Below are 27,992 nucleotides of genomic sequence, written 5' to 3'. Positions count from 1 at the left end.
GGCACTGGTTAAATCACTCTGTTCACTTTGCTCTAAATTAAAGCTCCCAGCCCACTGGGGGAGACAGATAAACAATGTAATGAGTACCCATAATGGATTTTACATAAATACAACCAGTGATTTGCCAGGTATTCCATTCATTAAACCTCTCCAAGTTTTTTAGAAAAAGTCCCAAAGTTAAAAATCTTCCACAAAAACATTCCCTATATAGTACCAATGTGGTGCTTATAATAGAAGACCATTTTCTGTTACTGACTCAAAATTCCAAAAAGGTGATTTGGGGGGAAAAAAGGCGGATATGTTACTGTACTCTTGGGAAATTCGTTTGGGATTTGCCCAAGTTCTAGACTGGGAACCAAGGCTCCTGAGCAGGAGGGCAGAGGTGATGACTTAGGATGCAGTTTACTTGGATTCTCCCCTGACCTTAATCCCCAAAACAGTTGCCAGGGTAAAGGCAAAGGCCTTTAATAGGGTACAAGTTTTCCCTAACACAGATTAGGGAGAGGCATTTTCAGCAGGATCTTGTTGAAGGATCACTAAAAAACTTACAACAAGGAAATTTACATGTTATTCAGCCTTTTCATACCTCCAAATATTTTACTGAAAAAGAGAGTCATGACCTCTGCAACATCTTAAGAAAAATGATTATAAATAGATTAATATTCTCTATTCCTTTAAGGGAAAGTGATGAAGGAGCTGGAGGCTCAGTGGGAGCTGTTCCCCGAAATCCCCAGGACCTCAGCACAAGTCTGGGAAGGGAGGTGGGGGCGTTACAGTGGAGGATTAGGGAGGGCGTCTGTAGCTGTGCCAAAGGAAAAAAATCTTGCCAAGAAAAGAGAATATACAAAGCCCTGTTCATCAAAGCCTGTAACCCAAAGGGATCCCCGCAAAGCTTTACACGGCGGAGAGAAAAGGTCGGCATCTGCTTCCTCCGAGAGGGCGCGAACTGCAGGCGGAGGCAGATCTCAAGGGTCAGGCGCCCCTTTCTTCCAGCCCCACGACCTCTCCCTAGGTGTTCACGTCACATGGGTGACCTAGAGCTGACCCAGAGGCTCCTCGGACCTCCTCCCCGCGCCCGCCGCCACCGCCAGAGCGGATGCCGACTCCGCACCCGGCAGGATGTACATAGAGCGCCGGAGTCTCACCCTGTGGTCCAACCCGCCCCGTCGCCATGGTGACCGCCGTAGTCACGCAGCTCCACCCCTTCCTCGCGGCGTGGCCCCGCCCCTCCGAACCCGGAAACGCGAGGCTCGAGCCAGCTGCGCGAACGCTTCGGGAGGAGGGAGGGCGGTGGCCGAGGCTCGCTTGGCTGCGCTCCCCGCCCCTCGGAGGCCGGCCCTCCAGCGCTCCCCCAAGGTCCACAGCGCTTGCGGGTACTGAGCGCTCAAGCCGCCGGCCCCGACCCGGGCCCAGCAGCTTCCCAGGCCCGCACCCGTAGTGGAGGGAAGAGCCGCCTTGGGGAGGAGGGAAAGGGACCTGGGGGCGGCCACGGCAGGTGAGGGGTGGGCGAGGCCCTGGGAAGCGGGGGATGTGGGTGTGTGACGCGTTTGTGGCTGCAGGTGAGTATGGTTTGCAGTGTGCGCGGCTGCCTCTGTCGGTGTGACTTTGTGAGTGTGGCCCTGAGTGGGTCGGTTCATGTGACCATGCACGTGATTGCATGTCCCTGTGTGTGTCTGAGGTCGAGTCTGAGTTCACGGGGGTGATTGGTGTGCCTGTGCCCCTGCCTTTGTGTAGCTGTCATCAGTGGGACTGGGAGAAGGTGGAGGTCTGTGTGTGGGTCGCCTGGGGTGGGCAGTGGGGCGCTTGACCTGGGCATACAACTGTAATACCATTTTGGGGCTACAGTGCTGCAGCCCAGGAACATGTTTTTCCTGTAAACTTTTAAGAACTCTGAGCAGACTAGTTATTTTGGAGATTGCACCTCAGCCTGAAAGTGATAAATGCCTTTGTCATTGCTGAGTACGGGCCAGGTGTGAGGCTTGTGAAGGAGGCATGAGGAAAGTAGGGCTAGGCTGTCTCACTTTCCCTAGGGAGTCATAAGTTCTGCATTTATGCTGCTTCTTTGTCTCCACCTACAGTGTTCCAGCTCCTGTTGGCATAAAGCTTCAAGAGACTGAGGGGTGATAGCATAGCTGTGTGCAAATTTCCAAAAGCTTTTATACTAAGAGTACAAGATGAGGTGTCACCGTCGAAATGTCAAGTAGTCAGCTTTTCCTCCCATGAGGTTTAGAAGATAATGGAATAAGTTTCTGAAGAAAGGAGGGGTAAATCTTCCCCTGAGGAAACCTAAAAAAAGAATAGCTCTGTACTGGTGTGGTGAGGTATGGAGGCTTGCGTTAAAAAGCCAATGGCATTGCCCAGAGACTCTCAGGTTCTAATATTTCGTTATTGCTGGTGTTAATAATAATCACAGATTGTCCATACGAAGATCGTATGATTGAGATAAAGGATAAGAAAACATCTGACTAGTTAAACTGGTTAGATGACAAACATTTGTGAAGGCAATTTCACTGACTGTAAATTGGCAGGGTCTGTTGAAACCCTGGGGGATAAGTGGGCTGTAAACTGGCTGGTTCTGCTGAAACCTTGAGGGATAAGTGCACGTAATTCTTGGTGCACACTCAGAACTAGCAGTTTAATTGTCAAGCAGTACAAGGGCCAGAGAGGCCCCGGTGTCCAGAGTACTCCCTGAGGAGGGGTTTCCTTAGGCAGGATTAAGGCAAAATTCCTGCAGCCCTTTTCCCAGCAACATGAACAGGTGCTTTTGTTTTTGTGAAGAATTGTGAGAGATCAAATCAGCATTGAGTTCGTGGTCCACATTCTTTCTTATTTAATACTGACCAGTTGAGTTACAGTCTCAGTGAACCTTTTTTTTTTTTTTTCTGCCCTATGCAGAATGTTCCCCTTGTGACTTGGAAAAGTATTCCCCTGAAGTGGATGAAAGAGAGCTGGGAGAACAAACTTCCTTTTCATACCACTCACAGCTGCTTTCCCTTTGGAGCAGTTTTTTTTTTTTTTTTTTTCACTTAAACGTCAGTTGGTCAGATGCAACATTTGGTATCTATCTTAGCTTTCATGTACTGCCAAACTAGCACAAGTGTTAAAATCACTTGCCTCTACAAAAATTTAGTCACAGTTGGGTGGAATCTCTCCATCCAGCAAGATTAGTTACAAAATATTATAATATTGGGTGGTAGTGGATAATACTGAGGATTGTGGTGAGGAACATCTTTCTACTTACTGCTGAGGGAAGAAGTGGATGACAGTGAATGTGTGTGCCTGGGAATGATGTGTGTATGTGTATGGTAGTTTGGTTTGTAGATTGCAACTGATTCAAACTATGAATACTTTATTTTATCCCAAGTTTGGTGAATCTAGAAGCATACTTTCTGGCTTTAATTAGCTAAAGTGTTTTATAAATCTGTTGAGTAGGGTTTTTTTTCTAAACAATGTTTTTGATATTTCCTCCTGTAGAATAGTGATTGTTTATAGTATTGCAATACTAGAAAATGTCTCCATTAGGCAATATGTAGATGATATAGGAATATTTCAAGTCTGTCCAGGTAGAAAATATTCTGGAATTAACTATATGGGCTAGTTGCTTTCAATTAAAAGCAGTGACCAGCTTAGAGAAAGGCTGTAGTTCAAACGGCTTCAATTTTTTAACATGTTAATATTTGTTAAGAGAAAATGAATATGCAAAGAATGATTTTCTTTATTTCAGTATGAATAAGAACTACATCTGTGCACACTGATTTTCAGCATAAGACTGGCTGATAATTTTCTTGATATTTTAGAGTCACTTAAGATTTTAATAAACTTTTCTAAGTACCATCCTAGCCTTGAGAGAAGAGACCATTATTACAGTGTCAAGGTTGTAAACCTAGTTTAATATTGGATGTCTACATTTACCATCTCCTTGGGGTTCAGTTTAGTAACCCCCAAGGTTAGAGGTAGCAGTTGAGATTGCTCAGTGCCCTGTGTTCTTGAGGGAGAAGATTTGGAAGGCCAAGGAGGAAGATTTGTTGGTTTTAGAATCCCCAGCTCCTGACCAGTCCAGAGAAGCCCCTCTAAAATGGCAGTTCAGAGTCAGCCCAGGAGTTAAGTCCTAGGGTCTCAAACTCATCCTAGCCCTGCTAGGAAAACCCAGGCTTGTGCTGGGGTAGAGGACATGATGCAAACAAGCATTTGAATCCTTCCAAACTGATGGGTGGAAGTTCTTCATTGGGCAATAAGAATCTGCAACAACTATAATTTTCAGGTTCCTGTTACAACACAACACAGATCCCTGAGCAAAGAGGGGTAGCCTTTAAGTTGAAGATGCCCAGCTAATGGAAAGCTCGTAGGTACCCGGGTTAAAAGGGACTCTAAGATTGCCTAGTTTGGCCTGCTTAGGATATAGTCATTTATTTAGTCAATAGATAATGCCTGCTGTGTACCAAGCACTGTTCTATGCTTTGGAGAGAGAGCGGTGAAATAGTCACAGATGAGAAAACAGCCCCAAAAGGGTCAGTGACTTTTCCAACGTCACAGAGCTATAAAAGCTGGAAATCACTAATCTCACAACAGAAGACCACACATTTTTTCTAAAGGCACATGTTTTGTTTTGTTGCTAGTTATTGTGCCTTCAGGTCTATTCTGGCATCTTATCATGGATCTTTCAGGGTACATTATATCACTTTTAACCACATCCATATGAACAGCAAGTTTTCCTGTATTTTGCATTAAAAACTATGTGTGAGTTTCTGAAGCTATGTTCCCCTAGAGTGAGATTTGTGGCATTTTATGAATTTATGAGGAAGCAGGCTTACATTAACTCCTTTTTCTAGTGTGGACTGTTCTCTAGAATTCTATCAGACAGGAATATCTTTATTAACATAGATTCTTAAGATTTTGTCAAAAGATAGGTTATGCTACTGCATTTGGAATCATTTAACTAGGACAGACAGTCAGGTGTCAGAAAAGGCTGTCCTGCGTCTGGTCCTGGTTTTGCAATAGCCATGGGATCTTGGGTAAGTTATTAAAATTTTCTAGACCAGATTCTTCTTCTGGAGGAACTAAGAGGGTTGGACTAATTCTCTCTCGGGGCCCTTCCTACTCCATGATTATAGGTTTTCACCAAATTGTCTTCTGTAGTTTAAGTATATGCCGACAAGGTGAAATAGCCCATTTCCTCAGTTTTATCCTTTAAAGTATTGTTGGTAGAGCTAGACCAGACTCTACATTTAGTGCTGATATAAACATGAATTCTTGACATGAAACATCACATGCTTTTATTTCAGGATTAACCTCCATTTCAGCTAATCATGGGAGAGATTAAAGTCTCTCCTGATTATAACTGGTTTAGAAGTACAGTCCCCCTTAAAAAGGTATGTATGGTTTTACTACACCTCTTATTTGCAAAATCTTGTAATTGTTTTTATGTGTGATTTAGATGTTATGTCTTAGTAGTGTTTGAGAGTAAAGGTTATTGCCAAGTATTGTGGCTGGGTTGCAGAGCCTAAAGGTCACCCCTTCCCTGTCAAGTGCAATCAACTTTTGAGACTCATTCAAGAGTAAAAGTGAGAATAATTGTACTCATTATTTTATAATTGTTTTTACATATTCAAGCAAGCAGGAATATGTGTACTCCTCTGTATAGTTTAGTAGAAAGCTTACAGCAACTGCAACTGTACAGTAAGTGCAGTTAGATTCTATTAGAAAGCATTTTCCTTTTCCTCTAAGATTTACAGTGAGTCACATTATAGATCCTCTGTTTGCCATGATATATACTCATTCTGCCATAGTCATCTTTTGGAAACTTTATATGCCTGGGATGTCTAAAAACGCTAAACACTTATATTGAAGTTTGTTGACTCTGAGTCCCAATTTAATCCCAAATGTTTGGGGATCACACTAGACAGAAGTTGTGTCAGAATAAAATCTTTGCTGATCCCCTTGCAGAAATATTAGAGTACTATGATCTGAAGAACATCTATGTCTCTGTTGTAATTATTTTATCAGGATAGATAGCTGTGGAAGTATCATGCAAGTTTGAATTGGTAACAGAATTACTCTTCATATAGAAATTTGAGATCCAGTCTCCAAGTATAGACAGAATACCTGCTATATACCTGGCACTGTTGTAGGAAGTCCCCAAATATCTTATTTAATTCTTTCAACAGTTTAACAAAGTGGATAGTGGTGTGCCCACTTAGCAGATGGGAAAACTGAGGTTCATGGAGGTTAACATGTTAAAGTCACACAGTCTAGTCGAGTTTGAATTAAAATCAAATTAATCTGGCTTCAAAGCCAGAACTGGGCTTCCCTGGTGGCACAGCGGTTAAGAATCCGCCTGCCAATGTAGGGGACACGGGTTCGATCCCTGGTCCAGGAAGATCCCACATGCCGCTGAGCAACTAAGTCTGTGTGCCACAACTACTGAGCCTGCATGCCACAACTACTGAGGCCCGTGCGCCTAGAGCCCATGCTCCGCAACAAGAGAAGCCACGGCAATGAGAAGCCCGCGCACTGCAACAAAGAGTAGCCCCCGCTCTCTGCAACTAGAGAAAGCCCACACTCAGCAACAAAGACCCAACACAGCCAAAAATTAACTTTTTTAAAAAAAGAAAAAATTCCTTAAAGAAAAAAAAAAAGCCAGAACTAATTGGCAGCTTACCAAAGGGAACCCACCTTTCTTCTTGCTACCCCAGGAACTGCCCATGCTAGGAGAATTGCCCCTAGAGTCCCTCTGCCTTGTCCCATCCCCTCAAGTAATTCATGTGAGCTCCTCTTGATGGGACTCGCTCAGCAAGCTGATCACCAGACCCAAAACAACACAAACTTATCTAAATATTCTTGGAAGTAGTAGTTTCATTGATGTAATTTTCTCCTTTGGTCAGTTTGGTCCACAAGTCATGAAAAGTTTGCTTGAAATTTCGTAGTGCTAGATTTTCATTTCAGAGATCTGAATATCTTATATGAATTTTATTACTATAAGGTTGGAATTTACTGTATGCACTGTCAGAGGTTACTGAGGTTTTTTTACTACAGTCATAGCAAAAAGAAACAGGAAAAGCAAAAATGTGAGTGGCAAATACAAAGGGCAAAAACATAATCATGAGGTATATTGTCACCCGGGGGAGTCCAGAAGGTGTTTGTTAGGGCCCTCTGGACTTTGCCCTGTTGGTCTGCTCCCAGTGATGCCAGTGACCCCGGTTAGTGTGCCGCCACCCACATTGACACCATGGGCCCCACAGCACTACAAGCTAGGAGCTCTCAGAAAATAGAACCTTGAACTTTTTAATGTAAAAAGGGTAAGTGTTGATTTGCATTGGCAAAAGTTCAAGCAGTTAATGTACTTTTCCAAATACCAAAAAGTCAGCCAAAGAGAACAAAAATTAAACTATCATGCAGTGCATACTGTAGCTAACACTCTTGACACTGAACACTCAATATCTGCCAAACTCTGTGCTAAACACCTGATTTGTCTCAGCTCATGGAATGCTCACCTGTTTCCCTTGTTGGGTCAAGAACCACTAAATTAGGAAGGTTTCTGATGACCTTCCTCCTTCTTACCCCCTTTTCACCAAAAAGCCAGTTTTTCCCTGAGGCCATTCCCCACACTGACTGAATGGTTTGAAACATTCTCTGGGGACAGAGATGCCTATACCTGACTCGTCCCTCCTCTCTAGCAGAGGTCTCCCCCTCAGAGGCTTGGTCTAGATCAGGCTCCTGAAGCATCTCTTGAGAGGTCCCATCTCTACCCAGTTTCTCCCCAGAGCCTGGAGTCTTTTCTTCTCCTCACCTCCCCTGGTCACACACTGACCCTGCTGATCCCAGCCCGCCCTCTGGGCCAGCACCCGAGAATGACTCTGTAAATTGTCCTCCTCCTGTGTGCACACACGCACGCGCACATGCCCGCGTGTGTGCACACACACACACGGGCAGAGAAGTATGGGGAAGAAATAAGATGCCATGTACAGAGTTTACTGTTTAATGGTAAACAAAATAAACTTCATATAATCACGGCTGGGGAGGAAAATTCAAAACTGATAGAAAAAACAGCTCTTGGGAGAAGTATAAAGCAGTTCCGTGGACTATGTCAGCACTGAAGAAGGAAAAGGAGACAAAGACGTTTTTTTTTTTTTACTTTTTTTTTTTCTTTAAAGGAATTCCTTTTATTTTTATTATTTATTTATTTAGTTAGTTAGTTAGTTTTGGCTGTGTTGGGTCTTCGTTTCTGTCTGAGGGCTTTCTCCAGTTGTGGCAAGCGGGGGCCACTCTTCATCGCGGTGCGCGGGCCTCTCACTATCGTGGCCTCTCTTGTTGCGGAGCACAGGCTCCAGACGCGCAGGCTCAGTAGTTGTGGCTCACGGGCCTAGTTGCTCCGCGGCATGTGGGATCCTCCCAGACCAGGGCTCGAACCCGTGTCCCCTGCATTGGCAGGCAGACTCTCAACCACTGCGCCACCAGGGAAGCCCCAGAGCCGTTTTTCATATGTGCTAGTCTGGTGTGATCCCCGCATTAGCTTGTAACAACCAAGGCAGTGGTATTAAAATTGTCAGTGAAATTATAGTGCTGAAATAACTATATAAAACCCAATCCATGAGGTTTTTCATTTTTTTTCTTATAATTTTCCCTCCAGATTATTGTGGATGATGACGACAGTAAGATCTGGTCGCTCTACGATGCCGGCCCCAGAAATATCAGGTGTCCTCTCATATTTCTCCCTCCCGTCAGCGGAACTGCTGATGTATTTTTCCGGCAGATTTTGGCTTTGACTGGATGGGGTTACCGGGTTATAGCTGTAAGTATTATTGATTCAGGATTAAAATTCAAGTCCACATTTTCTGGTTTTCTGTGTGTGTGTGTGTGTGTGTGTGTGCATGTGTGCTTCTGTTTCTGATTAACTGTAGTAATAGGCATGTTTTTTATTGAGGTAAGATACTGTTTTCTTTTGTTAAAATGTGAAAGGGAGTTTTTTGAAGGAAGGTGGTGCGGTTCACCAGCGTACAGAGGCTCAGAGGGGACAAACCTCTATTGGAAGCCTTCTCTACCCTCAGCTTGAACGTGCATTTTCTGAATAAGTCTGACCAGCAGGAAGCATTGTCCTTGTTTATAGATAAGGAGACTGAGGTCCGGACCGTTTTAGTGATCACCGAGGGTCACACAGCCAGTAGGCCATGGAGGGAGAGCCCAGCTCAGTCTTCTGACCCCATTTACCCTCCCCTTTTATTACATCACTGCTTCGGGGGCAGCAGAGGGATCAGCTGACATCCAGGGGACTGAAAGCTTGCTTTAATGTGAGTCTTTGACAAGTGAGGTGAGGCTCATTAATTAGCTCATAGCCTTTGCATTTGGTTAAGTTTTTTGTTTCTAATCGTTATCACTGAGTTCGGTCCAAATCTAGTTTCACATTGATCATTCTCTAAGCTTCCTCTCTGGGAGGTGGGCGTAGGTGGGAAGGCACTGTTTGTTTTTTTGTTTTTGTTTTGGCCACAAGGCGTGGCAGCGGGATCTTAGTTCCCTGACCAGGGATTGAACCCATGCCCCATGCAGTAGAAGCGCAGAGTCCTAACCACTGGACTGCCAGGGAATTCCCAGGAAGGCACTGTTGCTCACAGTGGAGTGTTTGGTGTGCCTCGATCGGGTCAGGACAATGGAAGTTGGTTTCCTAACTTCCCCTGGAAAGAGAGGCTCTGGCTTTGGAGCCAGCAGTTGTTTCTGGGACCTGGAATGTTAACATGTAAACAGTACTCCCCTTGGGAGTACTGCCGTTAGTATACATTTTATTTACTGCCTAGAAGAGAGAAAACGTGGACCAGATCTCTTCTCTTGGATGATAACTGAAAATTCCAATGGGGTTACCACTAACTGGGGTCATACAAGACAAATCCAATTCCTCTTCATCCAGACAGCCCTTCTCTTTCTTGAAAAAACTACTTATTATCGGCGGCCTACTGCCTTCCGCCCCCAGGTCTTTTCTTCTGCAGCTAAATTTCTCCAGATTCTTTAACCATTCCTCGTACGGTGTGTTTGAATCCCTGCAACATAATCCTCCCTTGTTCTGGGTGTTCAGTAATCCCTCTCAGTGGACAGCATTGCAGGAGAGCAGAGTGGTAACCGCCCTCCTCCCAGTCCGCTGCAGCCTAAGTCGTGACACTTTCTGTCCTTGTGGTCACTGTTGATCAGCCAGGGAGGGGGAACCTGAGCAGCTCCCGGGTGTGTGTCTCACTTTAGAGTGCTGTCCAAAGCGAACAGTGCGGTTATCACTCCAAACTGACAGGGCACATAGCCTTGCCTTCTGGCTGGATATTTCTTCTCGCTTCCTGATGCGGGCTTTCGCTATTTCTTAGCTAGATAATGAATCAAGAAAAAGGCCAGCAATGTCTTCAAAATTACTTTGTCCTTCTTAAGATTTGATCAGAATGCCCAACCCCAGGAGGTTCTGAAATCTACTAGGTATTTGTTAAATACCTAGCAGTTAAAATGCATGGATCCTCTTTTCATTTACATATTTATTGAGATAATTATAGATTCACATGCAGTAAGAAATAATAGAGAGATATCCCTTATATACTTTGCCCAGTTTCTCCCAATAGTAACATTTTATAAAACTGTAGTAGGATATCACAACCAAGATATTGATGTTAATGTAATCCACCAGCCTTGTTCAGATTTCCCAGTTTTACTTGTACTTAGTTGTGTGTGTGTGTATCAAGTCATATACAGTTTTTTTTTTTGTTTGTTTGTTTGTTTTTTGTTTTTTTTTTGCATATACAGTTTTATCACCTGTCTAGGGCACAGATTTTTTAAATTTAATTTTTATTTTATATTTATATTTATATTTATATTATTTTACATTATAGTCAATTTACAATGTTGTGTTAGTTTCAGGTGTACAGCAAAGTGATTCAGTTATACATATACATATATCCATTCTTTTTCAGATTGTTTTCCCATATAGGTTATTAGAGAATATTGAGTAGAGTTTCCTGAGCTATACAGTAGGTTCTTATTGATTATCTATTTTATATATAGTAACACTACTATATATATATATATATATATATATATATATATATATATATATATATATATATATAAAAATAAATCCCAAACTTCTAATTCATCCCTCCCCCACCATTCCCCTTTGGTAACGATAAGTTTGTTTTCGAAGTCTGTGAGTCTGTTTCTGTTTTGTAAATAAGTTCATTTGTATCATTTTTTTAAATTCCACATATAAGTGTAATCCTATGATATTTGTCTTTCTCTGTCTGACTTACTTCACTTAGTATGATAATCCCTAGGTCCATCCATGATGCTGCAAATGGCATTATTTCATTCGTTTTTATGGCTGAGTAGTATTCCATTGTATATATGTACCACATCTTCTTTATCCATTCCTCTCGATGGACATTTAGGTTGCTTCCATGTCTTGGCTGTTGTAAATAGTGTTGCACTGAACATTGGAGTGCATGTATCATTTCGAATTATGATTTTTTCTGGATATATGCCCAGGAGTGAGATTGCTGGATCAAATGGTAGTTCTTAGTTTTTTAAGGAACCTCCATAGTGTTCTCCACAGTGGTTGTGCCAATTTACATTCCCACCAACAGTGTAGGAGGGTTCTCTTTTCTCCACACCCTCTTTAGCATTTATTGTTTGTAGACTTTTTGATGATGGCCATTCTGACTCATGTGAGGTGATACCTCATTGTAGTTTTGATTTGCATTTCTCTAATAATTAGCAGTGTTGAGCATCTTTTAATGTGCTTTTTGGCAATCTGTATGTCTTCTTTGGAGAAATGTCTATTCAGGTTTTCTGCCTATTTTTCAATCAGGTTGTTTGTTTTTTAATATTGAGCTGCATGAGCTGTTTGCATATTTTGGAGATTAATCCCTTGTCAGCTGCTTCATTGGCAAATATTTTCTCCCATTCTGTGGGTTGTCTTTTCATTTTGTTTATGGTTTCCTTTGCTGTGCAAAAGCTTTTAAGTTTAATTAGGTCCCATTTGTTTATTTTTATTTTTATTTTCATTACTCTAGATGGTGGATCCAAAAAGATACTGCTGTGATTTATGTCAGAGTGTTCTGCCTATGTTTTCCTCTGAGAGTTTTACAGTATCCAGTCTTCATTTAGGTCTTTAATCTATTTTGAGTTTATTTTTGTGTATGGTGTTAGAGAATGTTCTAGTTTCATTCTTTTACACGTAGCTGTCCAGTTTTCCCAGCGCCATTTCTCCATTGTATATTCTTGTCTCCTTTGTCATAGATTAATTGACCATAGGCACGTGGGTTTATTTCTGGGCTTTCTGTCCTGTTCCACTGATCTATATTTCTGTTTTTGTGCCAGTACCATACTGTTTTGATTACTGTAGCTTTGTAATATAGTCTGAAATCAGGGAGCCCGGTTCCTCCAGCTCCATTTTTCTTTCTCAGGATTGCTTTGGCTATTTGGGTCTTTTGTGTTTCCATACAAATTTTTAAATTTTTTTGTTCTAGTTCTGTGAAATATGCCATTGGTAATTTAATAGAGATTGCATTGAATCTGTAGATTGCCTTGAGTAGTATAGTCATTTTGACAATATTGATTCTTCTAATCCAAGAACATAGTCTATCTTTCAATTTGTTTGTGTCATCTTCAATTTCTTTCATCAGCGTCTTATAGTTTTCAGAGTATAGGTCTTTTGCCTCCTTAGGCAGGTTTATTCCTAGATATTTTATTCTTTTTGATGCATTGGTAAATGGGATTGTTTCTTTAATTTCTCTTTCTGATCTTTCATTGTTAATGTATAGAAATGCAACAGATTTCTGTGTATTAATTTGGTATCCTGCAACTTTACCGAATTCATTGATGAGCTCTAGTAGTTTTATGGTAGCATCTTTAGGATTTTCTGTGTATAGTATCGCGTCATCTGCAAACGGTGTCAGTTTTACTTCTTTTCCAATTTGGATTCCTTTTATTTCTTTTACTTCTCTAATTCCCATGGCTAGGAATTCCAAAACTATGTTGAATAAAAGTGGCAAGAGTGGACATCCTCGTCTTGTTCCTGATCCTAGAGAAAATGCTTTCAGCTTTTCACCGTTGAGTATGATGTTAGCTCTGGGTTTGTCATATATGGCCTTTATTATGTTGAGGTGGGTTCCCTCTATGCCTACTTTCTGGAGAGTTTTTATAATAAATGGGTGTTGAGTTTTGTCAAGAGCTTTTTCTGCATCTATTAGATGATCATATGGTTTTTATTCTTCAGTTTGTTAATGTGGTGTATCACACTGATTGATTTGTGGATATTGAAAAAGGCTTGCATCCCACTTGATCATGGTGTATTATCCTTTTAATGTATTGTTGGATTCAGTTTGCTATTATTTTTTTTGAGGATTTTTGCATCTATGTTCATCAGTGATACTGGTTTCTTTCTATTTTTGTGGTATCTTTGTCTGGTTTTGGTATCAGGGTGATGGTGTTCTCATAGAATGAGTTTGGGAGTGTTCCTTCCTCTGCAGTTTTTTGGAATAGTTTCAGAAGGATAGGTGTTAACTCTTGTCTAAATGCTTGATAGAATTCGCCTGTGAAGCCATCTGGTCCTGGACTTTTGTTTGTTGGAAGTTTTTTAATCACAGTTTCAATTTTAGTACTTGTGATAGGTCTGTTCATATTTTCTATTTCTTCCTGGTTCAGTCTTGGAAGATTGTACCTTTCTAAGAATTTGTCCACTTCTTCTAGATTGTCCATTTTATTGGCATAGAGTTGCTTGTAGTAGTCTCTTATTATCCTTAGTATTTCTGTGGTGTCCATTGTAACTTCTTCTTTTTCATTTCTAATTTTATTGATTTGAGCCCTCTCCCATTTTTCTTTTTTTTTTTGTTTTTTTAAATTTATTTTATTTTTATTTTTGGCTGTGTTGGGTCTTTGTTGCTGCACGCGGGCTTTCTCTAGTTGCAGCAAGTGGGGGCTACTCTTCGTTGCGGTGCGTGGGCTTCCCATTGCAGTGGCTTCTCTTGTTGCGGAGCACAGGCTCTAGGTGTATGGGCTTCAGTAGTTGCGGCACACAGGCTCTGTAGTTGTGGCGCACAGGCTCAGTAATTGTGGCGCACGGGCTTAGTTGCTCCTCGGCATGTGGGATCTTCCCGGACCAGGGCTCGAACCCGTGTCGCCTGCATTGGCAGGCAGATTCTTAACCACTGCACCACCAGGGAAGCCCTCCCTTTTTTTCTTGATGAGTCTGGCTAAAGGTTTATCAATTTTGTTTATCCTTTCAAAGAACCAGCTTTTAGTTTCATTGATCTTTCCTATTGTTTTCTTCATCTCTATTTCATTTATTTCTGCTCTGATTTTTATGATTTCTTTCCTTCTACTAACTTTGGGTTTTGTTTGTTTTGCATTCTCTAGTTGCTTTAGGTGTAAGGTTAGGTTGTTTATTTGAGATTTTTCTTGTTTCCTGAGATCAGATTGTATTGCTATGAACTTCCCTCATAAAACTGTTTTTGGTGCATCCCATCGGTTTTGGATCATCGTGTCTTCATTTTCTTTTATCTCTAGGTATTTTTTGATTTCTTCTTTGATTTTTTTCAGCAATCCATTGATTGTTTAGTAACATATTGTTTAGCTTCCATGTGTTTGTGTTTTTCAGTTTTTTTTCTTGTAGTTGATTTCTAATCTCATAGCATTGTGGTTGGAGAAGATGCTTGATATGATTTTAGTTTTCTTAAATTTGCCAAGGCTTGCTTTGTGGCCCAGCATGTAATCTGTCCTGGAGAATGTGCCATGTGCACTTGAGAAGAATGTATATTCTGCTTTCAGATGGAATGTTCTATAAATATCAATTAAGTTCATTTGCTCTAATGTGTCATTTAAGCCTTGTATTTCCTTACTTGATTTTCTATCTGGATGTTCTGTCCATTGATGTAAGTGGGGTGTTAAAGTCCCCCACTATTATCGTGTTACTGTTGATTTCTCCTTTTATGGCTGTTAGCATTTGCCTATATATTGAGGTGCTCCTATCTTGGGTGCATATATATTTACAATTGTTATATCTTTTTCTTGGATTGATCCCTTGATCATTATGCAGTGTCCTTCTTTGTCTCTTGTAACAGTCTTTATTTTAAAGTCTATTTTGTCTGATATGAGAATTGCTACTCCAGCTTTCTTTTGATTTCCATTTGCATGGAATACCTTTTTCCATCCCCTCACTTTCAGTCTGTATGTGTCCCTAGGTCTGAAGTGGGTCTCTTGTAGACAGCATATATATGGGTCTTGTTTTTGTATCCATTCAGCCAGTCTATGTCTTTTGGTTGGAGCATTTAATCCATTTACATTTAAGGTAATTATCAATATGTATGCTCTTATTGCTGTTTTGTTAATTGTTTTGGATTTGTTTTTGTAGGTCTTTTTTCTTCCCTTCCCGTTTTGTTCTCTTCTCTTGTGATTTGATGACTATGTTTAGTGTTTTGTTTGGATTGCTGCTTCTTTTTTGTGTGTGTATCTATTGTAGATTTTTGGTTTGCAGTTACCATGAGGTTTTGTTATAGCAGTCTATATATACAAGATTGTTTTAAGTGCTGGTCTCTTAATTTCAAATGCATTTCTAACATCCTGCATTTGTACTCTCTTCTCACGATTGCTGGTGTTATCTATCTGTCTGTCTGTTTATTTATTTATTTATTTTGGCTGTGCTGGGTCTTAGTTGCAGCACGCGGGATCTTTGTTGCAGCATACAGGATCTTTTAGTTGCAGCATGCGGACTTCTTAGTTGCAGCATGCAGACTTCTTAGTTGCAGCATGCGGACTCTTAGTTGCAGCATGCTTTTAGTTGCGGCATGCATGCAGGATCTAGTTCCCCAACTAGGGATCGAACCCGGGCCTCCTGCATTGGGAGCACAGAGTCTTACCCACTGGACCACCAGGGAAGTCCCATGATTGCTGGTTTTGATATCATATTTGTGTGTGGATGATTTCCTACCTTTACTGTATGTTTGCCTTTACTGGTGAGCTTTCCCGTTTGTAATTTTCTTGTTTCTAGCTGTGGCCTTTCTTTCCCATCTAGAGAAGTTCCTTTAGCATTTGTTGTAAAGCAGGTTTGGCGGTGCTGAATTCTTTTAGCTTTTGCTTGTCCATAAAGCTTTTGATTTCTCCATCGAATCTGAGCGAGAGCCTTGCTGTGTAGAGTATTCTTGGTTGCATCACTTTAAATATATTGTGCCACTCCCTTCTGGTCTGCAGAGTTTCTGCTGTAAAATCAGCTGATAACCGTATGGGGAGTCCTTGTATATGAATTGTTGCTTTTAATATCTTCTCTTTGTCTTTAATTTTTATAAATTTGATTAATACGTTTCTTGGTGTGTTCCTCCTTGGGTTTATCCTATATGGAACTCTCTGGACTTGAGTGTTTCCTTTCCCATGTTAGGGAAGTTTTTGGCTATTATCTCTGCAAATATTTTTTCAGGCCCTTTCTCTCCCTCTTCTTCTGGGACCCCTATAATGTGAATGTTGGTGCGTTTAATGTTGTCCCAGTGGTCTCTCAGACTGTCCTTATTTCTTTTCATTCTTTTTTCTTTATTCTGTTCTGCAGCAGTGATTTCCACCAACCTGTCTTACAGCTCACTTATTCGTTCTTTTGTCTCATTTATTCTGCTATCGATTCCTTCTATTCTATTTTTCATTTCAGTTGTATTGTTCATCTGTTTGTTCTTTAAAGCTTCTAGCTCTTTCTTAAACATTTCTTGTATCTTCTCGATCTGTGCCTCCATTCTTTTACTGAGATCTTAGGTCATCTTTACTATCATTACTCTGAATTCTTTTTCAGGTAGCTTGCCTATCTCCACTTCACTTAGTTGTTCTTCTGGGGTTTTGTCTTGTTCTTTCATCTGGAACATATTTCTCTGCATCTCATTTTGTCTAATTTTCTGTGTTTGTGATCTCTGTTCCTCAGGCGTCTTGTTATGGCTTCTTTGTCTTTGGGTATAGAATATCTTTTTTGGTAGGCTCAAGTTTTTTTTGTCAGCAGTTAGTTGTGATTTTGGTGTTTTCATGAGAGGAGGTGAGCTCAAGTCCTTCTACTCCACCATCTTGTCTCCAGCTTTTTTTTTTTCCCTTTGTGCTTCTAGTCTCACTTGCTCATAAAGTCCTGCATGCAGAGGCCTTCCACCTAGCACTTCAAGCCAGAGTTTCTAGTGTGAAATGGCCGTGCTTGACACCTCAGCTCTGCTACACTCCATAAGGCACAGGCATTTTTAAATTAAAGGATTCATAAAAATGTCATCTCCTTTCTTTTAGGCTGTCATCTGACTCAAATTCTCAAATTTACAGCTAGGGAGAGTCTGTTCTCCATCCTGCCTCAGAAAAGTGGAATCCTATCCACAAGTGGAATTTTAATAGTAAAAGTAACATATTACATCATATCTGAAATTATCCCATAATTTACATGGCAGTATCTATCCCAGTGATTTGTCAATGGCAAAATGAATCTAAGTGCTTAAAACAGCAAGCCTTTAAGATGGGTTTTACATGTATTAAAGAGAGGGGAACTCTTAGATGACAAGCGTGAGTCTCCTAGAAAGGAATTGAGGACTTGTGTTTCTTTTTCTTCATTATTGTCAACATTAATAGGCTACTTAGGGTCAAGCATCTGAAATTTTTGGTCACAAACAAAAGTACTACAAGAAATCAGATAGAATGACTAAGTCATTAAAAGTAGAGGAACAATTTTATTGAATATTCCCTTAAAGAAATGCTGCCAAAAAGAGAGGAAACTCTCCTTAGAACAGATTTTATTTCTAGTTCTCCTGAGCCATAATTCAGAATGAAATTGGTTTAAAGGGAAAACAGAATTTCTTTATTTGAATGGGTTCTGCTCTGTTCATCCTTGAACCTCAGAGTTTCTTAGCTATTTGGAAAGGAAATTGATGTGAATTAAAATTGTTGTGTACATAATATCACTAAAGTGTGCTTTTTTATTTTTATTTTTTAAATTGTTCTATTAGATAAAATGTGAATTTTGAAGTTTAGGATAAGATGAGAGCTTATTTTCCACATATTTTGAATAAGGAGCAGAGATTAGGCAAATGAGAAATGCTATTATGAAAGTCCTAAATTTTTCAGATATATATGAGTTGTATTTTACCTCTACAGTTTTTAAAATAAATTTTAAATTTATTGTTATTATTCTAGTTGCAGTATCCAGTTTATTGGGACCATCTTGAATTCTGTGATGGATTCAGAAAACTTTTAGACCATTTACAGTTGGATAAAGTGAGTCCCTTGAAACTAATTACTCACGTGTGATTTTAATGCAACATTTATTGATACATTATTAAGTCTGGTGTTGTCTTTTATTTTTTAATAACAGCTCTTTTGAGATAGAATTCACATACCATACAGTTTACCCTTTTAAAGTGTATAATTCACTGGTTTTTAATATATTCACAGTATGTACAACCATCACCACAGTCAATTTTTGAACATTTTTCCACCCCAGAAAGAAACCCCATACTTAGCAGTCACTCCCCACTCTTCCTCCATGGCTGGAGCCCTGTTTCTATGGATTTGCCTATTTTGGATATTTTATGTAATGGAATGATGTAATTTGTGGTCTTTTGTGACTGGCTATTTTCACTTAGCGTAACATTTTCAGGGTTCATCAATGTTGCAGATTATATCAATATTTCATTCCTTTTTATTGTCAAGTAATATCCCATTGTATGGATATAACACATTTTATTTATCCATTCATCATTTGGTTTGTTTCCATTGGTTAGCTATTATGAGTAATGTTGCTATGAACATTCTTATACAAGTTTTTGTGTAGACAGATGTTTTCAGTTCTCTTGGGTACATGCCTAGGAGTGGAATTACTGAATCATAGTTTTCTTAAACAGAAACTACAAAGTAGTTTAATTTTCTAATGTAATCTATGAATAATATTTTTTAACTTGTGTAATTTATATACACAGTTGTATTTTTTGACAGGGTGTAGACACTGCATTTAAATACAATATTTCCTAAATTTCTAACTGCTGTAAATATTTCAGTCTAATGACTGGTGATGACATTGTATTCTGTAGTTGGTGATAATTAAAACAATTTTTTTTGATACTTCAAGATTGATCATTGTTTTTAGGATCCTTGTGTTTGTTTCCAATTAGGTTCATCTCTTTGGGGCTTCTTTGGGAGGCTTTTTGGCCCAGAAGTTTGCTGAATACACTCACAAATCTCCCAGAGTCCATTCTCTCATCCTCTGCAATTCCTTCAGTGACACTTCTATCTTTAACCAAACATGGACTGCAAACAGGTAAGAATGTAAACATTCAGCCAACATTTTTTTATTTTCAGTGGAATTTTGAAAATGTTGGCTTTTGGTTTTTCGATGCATTAGGGAGGGAGGGGCCATGTATACTTGTGTCTTTTGAAACCACCCTGGCTTTTAAAATTAGAAACAATCACCTTTGGAAAAGAAAAGAATTGAAAGACTTCTAAATTCAGTTGTTTCCATTACTCTAAATCATTGTCTAGCTTTGTTTACTATACGTTCACATGCCTTTACAGTTTAGTGCATATGTAACTGATACTGTGTTCTGCTTGCTCCACTTAGTATTTTGTGTACACAGTCCTGTTATAGTTTTTTAAGGCCTTTAGCTTCTCCCAATTTTTCATCATGTTCTACTGTAAATCTTTGTATAAATTACTTTTGTTCCTTCCCTTTCTGGGTTATTTTCTTGAGATATGTTCCCCAAAAGGGAGAGATTAGAGCATTTAGTCTGTCAGCAGATGTTCTGCACATCTTGACACTTTTACAATGTTAGTCTGCTTTTTAGAAAGATGGAAATGGTGGAATGCTTTGCGGGGCAACTAGTGGGGTACCTGTTTCCTCTGAGCCATCCCTTTATTGATTTTATCATTTTAATTAACTTGATAGATGTCTAATGGTACCTTAAAGCTGACTTCATGATATTTCTTTCATTGCTAGCAAGGCTAGGCTCTACCCCAAAAAGCAGCCTAGTAACTAAACCTACCTGTGTGATCAGATTGGTTTTCACATAATGTTCTAGGTAAACATTGTTTTCATGGTTTTCACATCTACTCAGCATTCACTCTGATTTTTAAAATATTTCTCCTGATATTTTCTCAGTTGTTTACTCAGCATTCATGCAGCAATTTCTTGTATACATCACACACAGATACTTCATGTCCAGATGATGCACTAAGTCATTGATTATTTTTGATGATTTTTCATGTTGTTTTAATTGTCAGAAGCCAAGACTTCCCCCACTTCGTTCGTGCTCTTGCATATCAGCTACTTTTTATCAAATGTCTGAGTGCTTACTCTGTGCCACACAGAGGCTGCAGGGGCAAACAGAGCCAAGAGGAGGCACCCTCTACAGGGCACACCTAGGCAGCATCACCTTTAGAAGATAAGGAGCTGTGGGGCAGAGAACTTAGAAAGATCACTGAAGGTGACTGAAAGATGGCTGTCTGGTCCTTGTGAGGGAAGCCCACTGAGAATATGCATCAGAAGGTGGTCTGCACGTGTTTTTTGTGTTTTTTTTTTTGGCCGTGGCCTGTGGGATCTTAGTTCCCCAACCAGGGATCGAACCCACGTGCCCTGCATTGGAAGCATGGAGTCTTAACCATTGGACCACCAGGGAAGTCCCTGGGCTACACCTTTTATAAGTCATTTTCAGCATAGGGTAGAGAAATTCATGTTTACCCTGTATAATGCCTCTCAGTGTAATTAGTGGAGTAAATACTCATGACAGATCACATATAGAAATACATAAAGATTGAATTGCCTTGAATTAGCCCAGTTGAACCCAGTAGTAGCAATAGGAGGTATAATAACTCTGATTTTCCTATTTTGAAATCTATCTTTAATCAAGAGGTGATATAAACCTGAAGGTTGATATGGTAAGTGTTCAGTTTACCGCAAATAGGTTAGCCATTGGAAATAAGACCAAATAGAAAATAAAATCTTGGAATCATCAGAATGTCTACCTCTGTAAAGGCATTTTGAAATATTGCTTATAATTATTCCAAATCCCCAAAAGTTGGATCATATTAAACCATAACTCTTGAGAAAATGTATACAAAAACTAGATGCTTCAAAACTAGCTCTTTAAAGGAAGGGACTAGGTCTTTTTTAATCTCTAGGTCCCAAGTACCTAGCTAATACGAAGCTTCAGTGTTGAATGAATATTTGCCATTTATGTGTAGTCTTGGAAATTTAAATTATCAGGTCTTTTTTTTTTTTAACAGCTTTTGGCTGATGCCATCATTTATGCTCAAAAAAATAGTTCTTGGAAACTTTTCATCTGGCCCAGTGGACCCTATGATGGCTGATGCCATTGATTTCATGGTGGACAGGGTAAGGATCATGGCCTTGGGGTGGGGACACCTTGTACTCGGAATTTTCATGTCTGCTTGGTTCCTGAAGAAATACCTGTCTCACTGTGTACTAGAGGTATTTGTTAAGCATTCTTCCATATTAACTTTACTACATCCAGACAGATATTCCTGCTGCTAAGTAATTCATCAGAATCACTTGGGGGAGCTTTTAAAAATACAGATTCTAAGGCCTCACACCAGACCATTGAACTAGAATCCCTGGCCGAGGGCGCTGGGAATCTGTGTTTTTACCTCACTCCTCTTCCACCTCCCCAGGTAAGTGTGATGGAGCAGGTCTGTGGACTTGCATTTAGGAACTACTGGGATAGACGTTTTTCTTCAGAGGCCTCTACTTAAATGTCTATCTGTCCTCTTTGAGCTGCTGGAATTGGCTTGGTGCCCACAGGCACCTGGTGGAAGAGTCGGCTCAGGTAGAGGGCTGTGGAAGGCCAGGTGCCCAGAATAGAAAAATGTCACCACTTGCAAGACCCAGTTATGGTCTCAAATACACTGTGTTTCCTCAGTGGTGGCCATACTGGCCCCACCACACATAATACCACCTTTCTGAGCACAGGTATTATCTGTGGATTTAATGTAAATGTGAAAAACGAAATTAATTTTAAAAAAATTCACCTTTGTTTCTTTCTGCAGCTGGAAAGTTTGGGGCAGAGTGAACTGGCTTCAAGACTTACCCTGAATTGTCAAAATTCTTATGTGGAACCTCATAAAATTCGGGACATCCCTGTGACCATCATGGACGTAAGTTTTAAGTAAAATAGATGCTTTGCCTTTTCTATATGTATATGTCAAGATCCACCTTATAATTATTTTATGATTTTTCAGTGTGCCTCTTCAAATACTGCCTTGGATTTTCTTTTTTTTACCCCACAGCTTTCTTAAATCCAAAATAATCTTTTATTGTTTATCCTGTATTTTTTCTGGCAGGAATAACACCATTGAAATCAAAGTAAATTTAAACAAACATGGTAGTCCTTACCCATTTTGGTTTGCTTTGCTATTCTCATCAACAGATATTGCTCTTTAGCCTAAATTACAAATCTGGGCAGTAAAGTGAAGGTGCCTCATGAGTGCAGAGAATCAAGAATTCCATAAAGTCTAACACAAAAACTTGCTTCTTATATATTTTTTAATTGTAGTGAAATATACATAACAAAATTCACCATTTAAACCACTTTTAAGTGTAAAGAGCAGTGGCATTAAGTACATTTACAGTGTGGTCCAACTGCCACTGTTACCCATCTCCAGAACTTTCCATCATCCCAAACTGAAACTCTGTACCCATTAAACAATAATTCCCCATCCCCCCCAGTCCCTATTAGTAACCTTTATCTTACTTTTTGTCTCTACGAATTTGCCTATTCTAGGTACCTCATACAAGTGGAATCATATAATTATCCTTTTGTATCTGGCTTGTTTCACTTACTTAGCATAATGTTTTCAAGGTTCATCCATGTTACAGTGTCATTCCCTTTTACAGCTGAATTATACTCCGTTGTACGTATATACCACCTCTTGTTTATCTTCTCATCTCCTGACAGACATTTGAGTTGTTTCCACCTTTTGGCTGTTGCAAACATTGGTGTACAAATACCCATTTGAGTTCCTGCTTTCAATTCTTTTGGGTAGTGCATACCTAGAAGTAGAAATGCTGAATCATTTGGTAATTCTATATTTAACTTTTGGAGGAACTGCCTTATCGCCTTCCACAGGGGCTGTACCATTTTACATTCCCACTACCAATGCATAAGGTTTCCAATTTCTCCATATCCTCTCCAACACTTGTTATTTTCTGGTTTTTTTTGATAGTAGCCACCCTAATGGTTGTGAAGTGGTATCTCACTGTGGCTTTGACTTTTTATTTTAATCATATAACTGTTCTGTCTCATAATGGATTTATTCCTAAATGCAAGTAACATGGTATTTTTAAGAACTGATTTTTATCAGGAAATTATCCATTACAAACATGTACAATAACTTATCATTCTCCACTATAATTCCTACAGTCCAACATTTACCATGACACAGAGCAAGCTTTTCAACACTCTCAGTGAAATACATGGTCCTCGCAGTGCATTTGCTCTGCCTGCCCTTTCAAAGTTGTGTTCACCACTTGGGTACATGGTCACTTAAAACTGTCTGCAAGTTTTAGCAAGGTGGAGATACACCTATTTTTATTTTCATGGGTTTTTTTGTTTCTTTTAAAAAATTATTACTTTGAATAATTTGTTGCATGTGCATAAACATAAATTTGTATGAGTACTGAAAGATTCTAGAGTCATATATTCCAAACTTCTAACAGTGGCTCCCCCAGAAAAGGGTGTGGACTTCTCATCTTATACTATAAAAAAATTTTTTTGAATTCTTTTTCACTGAGCATATGCTACTTGTATAACTGTTTCTATTTTTTAAAAAAAACTTTCTTTTTTTTATAAATTTATTTATTTAGTTTTTTATGGCTGCATTGGGTCTTCATTGTTGTGGCAAGCAGGGGCTACTCTTTGTTGCAGTGTGTGGGCTTCTCATTGCAGTGGCTTCTCTTGTTGTGGAGCACAGGCTCTAGGCACGTGGGCTTCAGTAGTTGTGGCTTGCGGGCTCTAGAGCACAGGCTCAGTAGTTGTGGCGCATGGGCTTAGTTGCTCTGCGGCATGTGGGATCTTCCCAGGCCAGGGCTTGAACCCGTGTCCCCTGCATTGGCAGGCGGATTCTTAACCACTGTGCCACCAGGGAAGTCCCTATAACTGTTTTCAAATTAATAATAAGTTCTTTTAGGGTTTCGTGATCTTTTTGAAATTGGTATTTTCAATGATTGTTCGCAGGACTTCCCTGGTGGCTCAATGGTTAAGAATCCGCCTGCCAATGCAGGGGACGTGGGTTCGAGCCCTGGTCCGGGAAGATCCCACATGACACGGAGCAGCTAAGCCCGTGCACCACAACTCCTGAGCCTGTGCTCTAGAGCCGGGAAGCCACAACTCCTGAAGCCCATGCGCCTAGAGCCCGTGCTCCACAAGAGAAGCCACCACAATGAGAAGCCCGCGCACCACAACAAAGAGTAGCTCCCGCTCGCCACAACTAGAGAAGGCCCACACGCAGCAACGAAGACCCAACGTAGCCCAAAAAAAAAAAAAAAAAAAGATTGCTATTAATATTGTTAATTTAGTTAACTATGTTTGAGGACAAAGGAAATTCATGGTAGAATTTTTTCCCCTAAACAATGCAAGAGACATTTGGCAGTAAAATCTGTTAATGTTTTACATTGGAGTTAGAGTCACCAGGGATGAGCAAGAGGGGGTGGGGTGGCCCAGGCTCTAGAAGGGTTCAGCCATGTCTCTTGAAAGGAATGCTTGGTTGTGGGGGGCACTTTGCTGAATGTGAAAAGAACACATTGAAATAACAGTTTGGGCCTCATGTTCTTTTAAAGGTGTTTGACCAGAGTGCACTTTCAACTGAAGCTAAAGAAGAAATGTACAAACTGTATCCTAATGCCCGGAGGGCTCACCTGAAAACAGGAGGCAATTTCCCATACCTGTGCAGAAGCGCAGAGGTGAATCTCTATGTACAGGTAGGTCCTAGGTTGGAACCCAGAGCACTTTGAACCCAGAGTCTATGGTTTGAAACATAAAGCTTTTTTTTTTTTTTTTTTTTTTTGGTGGTCGAGTAAGAGAACTACAGAATTCTCTGTAGGAATGAAGCATTGACTTGATAAAGGTGGTCTACATTAATAACTTACAGGAGAATTCAAGCATATTAGAGACGCCTGGGGACTCTCTGCCCACTATCCCTTTTCTAAGAACCACAGGCCTGAACTCACACAGTGAAGCAGCCGTTTGGTACGATGGGACCTTGGCTCCTGGATGCAATGAATTCAGCCAGAGCAGGATACCAGACTTAAATCGAGTCGATCTGAATCCCATGAAGTGACTTCTTGGTCTAATTTTATGCATTAAAACACACCACACAAACAAGTAAACACCACTTCTTCTAATACTTGCCTAAATGGATATTAGAATAGTGGTGAGAAATGGTTGCTTTGCAATTTGGCAAGTAGTATCAAGAGCCTTAAAAAACCAGTCACGTTCTTTGATCCTGTTGTCCACGTGTGGCAACAGATCCTGAGGAGAGGATCATAAATACAAAAAAAACTTGATTCCCAGAGATAGTCATTACGGTGTTAGAACAGCAGAGGATGGGTAGGACCTGATTCGTAGCAGCAGAGGGGAAGGGTAAACACCTACTAGTGAAGAAGCACGTGGCAATTTAAGATGTTAATAACAATTTGTAGTTACCTGGAAAGACTGGTTACATATTAAGTGAGGAACAAAGATCCCAAATTGTGGTTTTGGTTTGTTTTTTTTTTTTCTTTCTTTTGGCTGCGTTGGGTCTTCATTGCTGCACACGGGCTTTCTCTAGTTGCAGCAAGCAGGGGCTACTCTTCATTGTGATGCGTGGGCTTCTCATTGAGGTGGCTTCTCTTGTTGCAGAGCACAGGCTCTAGGCACGCAGGCTTCAGTATTTGTGGCACATGGGTTTAGTGGTTGTGGCTTGCAGGCTCTGGAGCACAGGCGCAGTAGTTGTGGTGCACAGGCTTAGTTGCTCCACAGCATGTGGGATCTTCCCGGACCAGGGCTTGAACCCATGTCCCCTGCATTGGCAGGCGGATTCTTAACCACTGCATTGCCAGGGAAGTCCCCAAATTGTGGTTTTTAAAAATTTTTTGACTTTTCTGTTTTCTAATTTTTCTAATTAGTATGTATTACTCTAATTTTTTAGTGTATATATTTATTTTTATTGAGGTATAGTTGATTTACAATATTAGTTTCAGGTGTTCTATATAGTGATTCAACATTTTTATAGATTATACTCCATTTAAAGTTACTATAAAGTATTGGCTATATTCCCTGTGCTGTACACTATATTCTTATAGCTTATTTTATACATAGTAGTTTGTACCTTTTAACTCCCTGAGCTTATCTTGCCCATTCCCCCAGTACTCTGTAATTTTAGAACTAGAAACCATTAATACACGACAGTGATATTTAAAATAATTATTCTGCATTTCTGCAGATACATTTGCTGCAATTCCACGGAACCAAATATGCGGCTATTGACCCATCGATGGTCAGTGCTGAGGAACTCGAGGTGCAGAAAGGCAACCTTGGCATCAGTCAGGAGGAGCAGTAGCTGTTAGCGTTGGCTGTTAGTGATGAGGGATCCAGTGTGTTCGTACAATCAGTGACATCAGTGCCCACCAGTCGGCCACTCTCTTCGGTTCGTCAGGTTCACCGGTTATCACTGTGTTTGGAACTAGGACTGATTGTCATCTTCGTGACAGGCGGCAGCTCTTCTAAGCCAGTGTAACTATTCCCTCTTCAGTTTTTTTAGCTTTTGAACTTAAAGAAGTACTTTTGAAGATTCCCATTTTAAGAATTGTGAAAATTTTGCTACCAAAAAAAGTCTTCACCACTGTGTTAAGTGAATGTTAGTTTCTGAATTTGGGGATTCTCTGGATTTTTTCCTTTCTTTTCTTCCTTTCATTCTTTCTGTTATTTGCTGTAAATGCTGCACATCCACATTGTGTATCAGAAGGACATTGGTTATTTTTATGCTTTCTTGGTTGTAACTTATCAGAGTGCCAAGGCTGTCACCCACTGTTTGCTCTCCTGCAAATGAACTACTTCTAATTTCCAGTTAAGCAAATTGTTTTCAGTTTTGGCTGTTGTCTTTCTACCCATTACAGTCTTTCTTTGGAAATAAAAATTCAATTTGAGTGAGTGGCTTTTGTGATTATCATAGCTGCCAACTGGGTTACCTACACATAGGACTCTGAGAAGCAGACTTGTGTTTGCCAAGCCTGTGTGTCTTTCTTTAGGTTAAGTTACTTAATCTCTCTCTCTAAAGCGCAGTTTGCTCATTGTTAGATTACAGAAACAATCCTTTATTGAGCTGCTGCTATGTGCAAGGTACTTTTCATACCTGCTTTTTTTTCCACCTCAGTGGAAGATTTTAAACAAACAAACACACATAAAGTAGAGAAAATAGTATAATGAACTACATCCCCATTACGCAGTTTCAAAAATTATCAACTCATGGACAGTGTTGTATCATCTCTTACCCGACCCTCACTTTTTCCACACATACATACTCCTATGACTGAACTATTTTAAGGCAATTTCTGATACCTTATTTCATCTGTACATTTCTATATGTACCTTCAAGAGATAAAGTAATGCCATTATCACACTAAAAAATTCACCAATAATTCCTTCATACTGTCTAACATCCAGTCAATGTTCTTATTTGTGATTATCTCATAAATGTCTTTTCACAGTTGACTTGTTCTAATCAGCTTCCAAAGTTCACACTTGGAAAGACCAGAACCTACCAAAAAGCTCTTCTACAACTAAAGATAATATAAAGAAGGAACCACAACAAGACAGGCAGGAGGGGTGGAGTCACAATATAGCCAAGTCCCATACCCCCAGGTAGGGGACCGACATACAGGAGAATTGCAATTGCAGAGGTTCTCCCAAAAGAGGGTTCCAAGCCCCAAGTCAAGCTCCCCAGCCCAAGGGTCCTGCACTGGCAAGATGAGCACCCGGAGCATTTGGCTTTGA

General features: G+C 40.1%; 1 protein-coding gene across 3 annotated transcripts; it reads left to right on the top strand.

Annotated features, from left to right (window-relative positions):
• Window positions 1–1,223: 1,223 nt before the first annotated feature.
• Window positions 1,224–27,149, top strand: SPG21 (SPG21 abhydrolase domain containing, maspardin). Of its 3 annotated transcripts, none has more exons than XM_082449928.1 (9): window positions 1,224–1,495; window positions 5,283–5,369; window positions 8,627–8,788; window positions 18,151–18,231; window positions 19,125–19,270; window positions 21,232–21,340; window positions 22,012–22,119; window positions 24,800–24,940; window positions 26,443–27,149. In XM_082449928.1, exons 2-9 carry the CDS (start codon window positions 5,307–5,309, stop codon window positions 26,557–26,559), a joined length of 927 nt encoding a protein of 308 aa, XP_082306054.1. In that variant the 5' UTR covers window positions 1,224–1,495; window positions 5,283–5,306; the 3' UTR covers window positions 26,560–27,149. The 3 variants fall into 3 exon arrangements, with proteins under 3 accessions (XP_082306054.1, XP_082306055.1, XP_082306056.1); XM_082449929.1 differs by having other exon boundaries at window positions 1,243–1,373; XM_082449930.1 differs by having other exon boundaries at window positions 1,424–1,559.
• Window positions 27,150–27,992: the final 843 nt, after the last annotated feature.

The sequence above is a fragment of the Balaenoptera physalus genome (assembly GCF_965194825.1).
Source record: "Balaenoptera physalus genome assembly, chromosome: 2".
NCBI lineage: Eukaryota > Metazoa > Chordata > Mammalia > Artiodactyla > Balaenopteridae > Balaenoptera > Balaenoptera physalus.
This window is presented reverse-complemented; position numbering and strand designations above follow the sequence as displayed.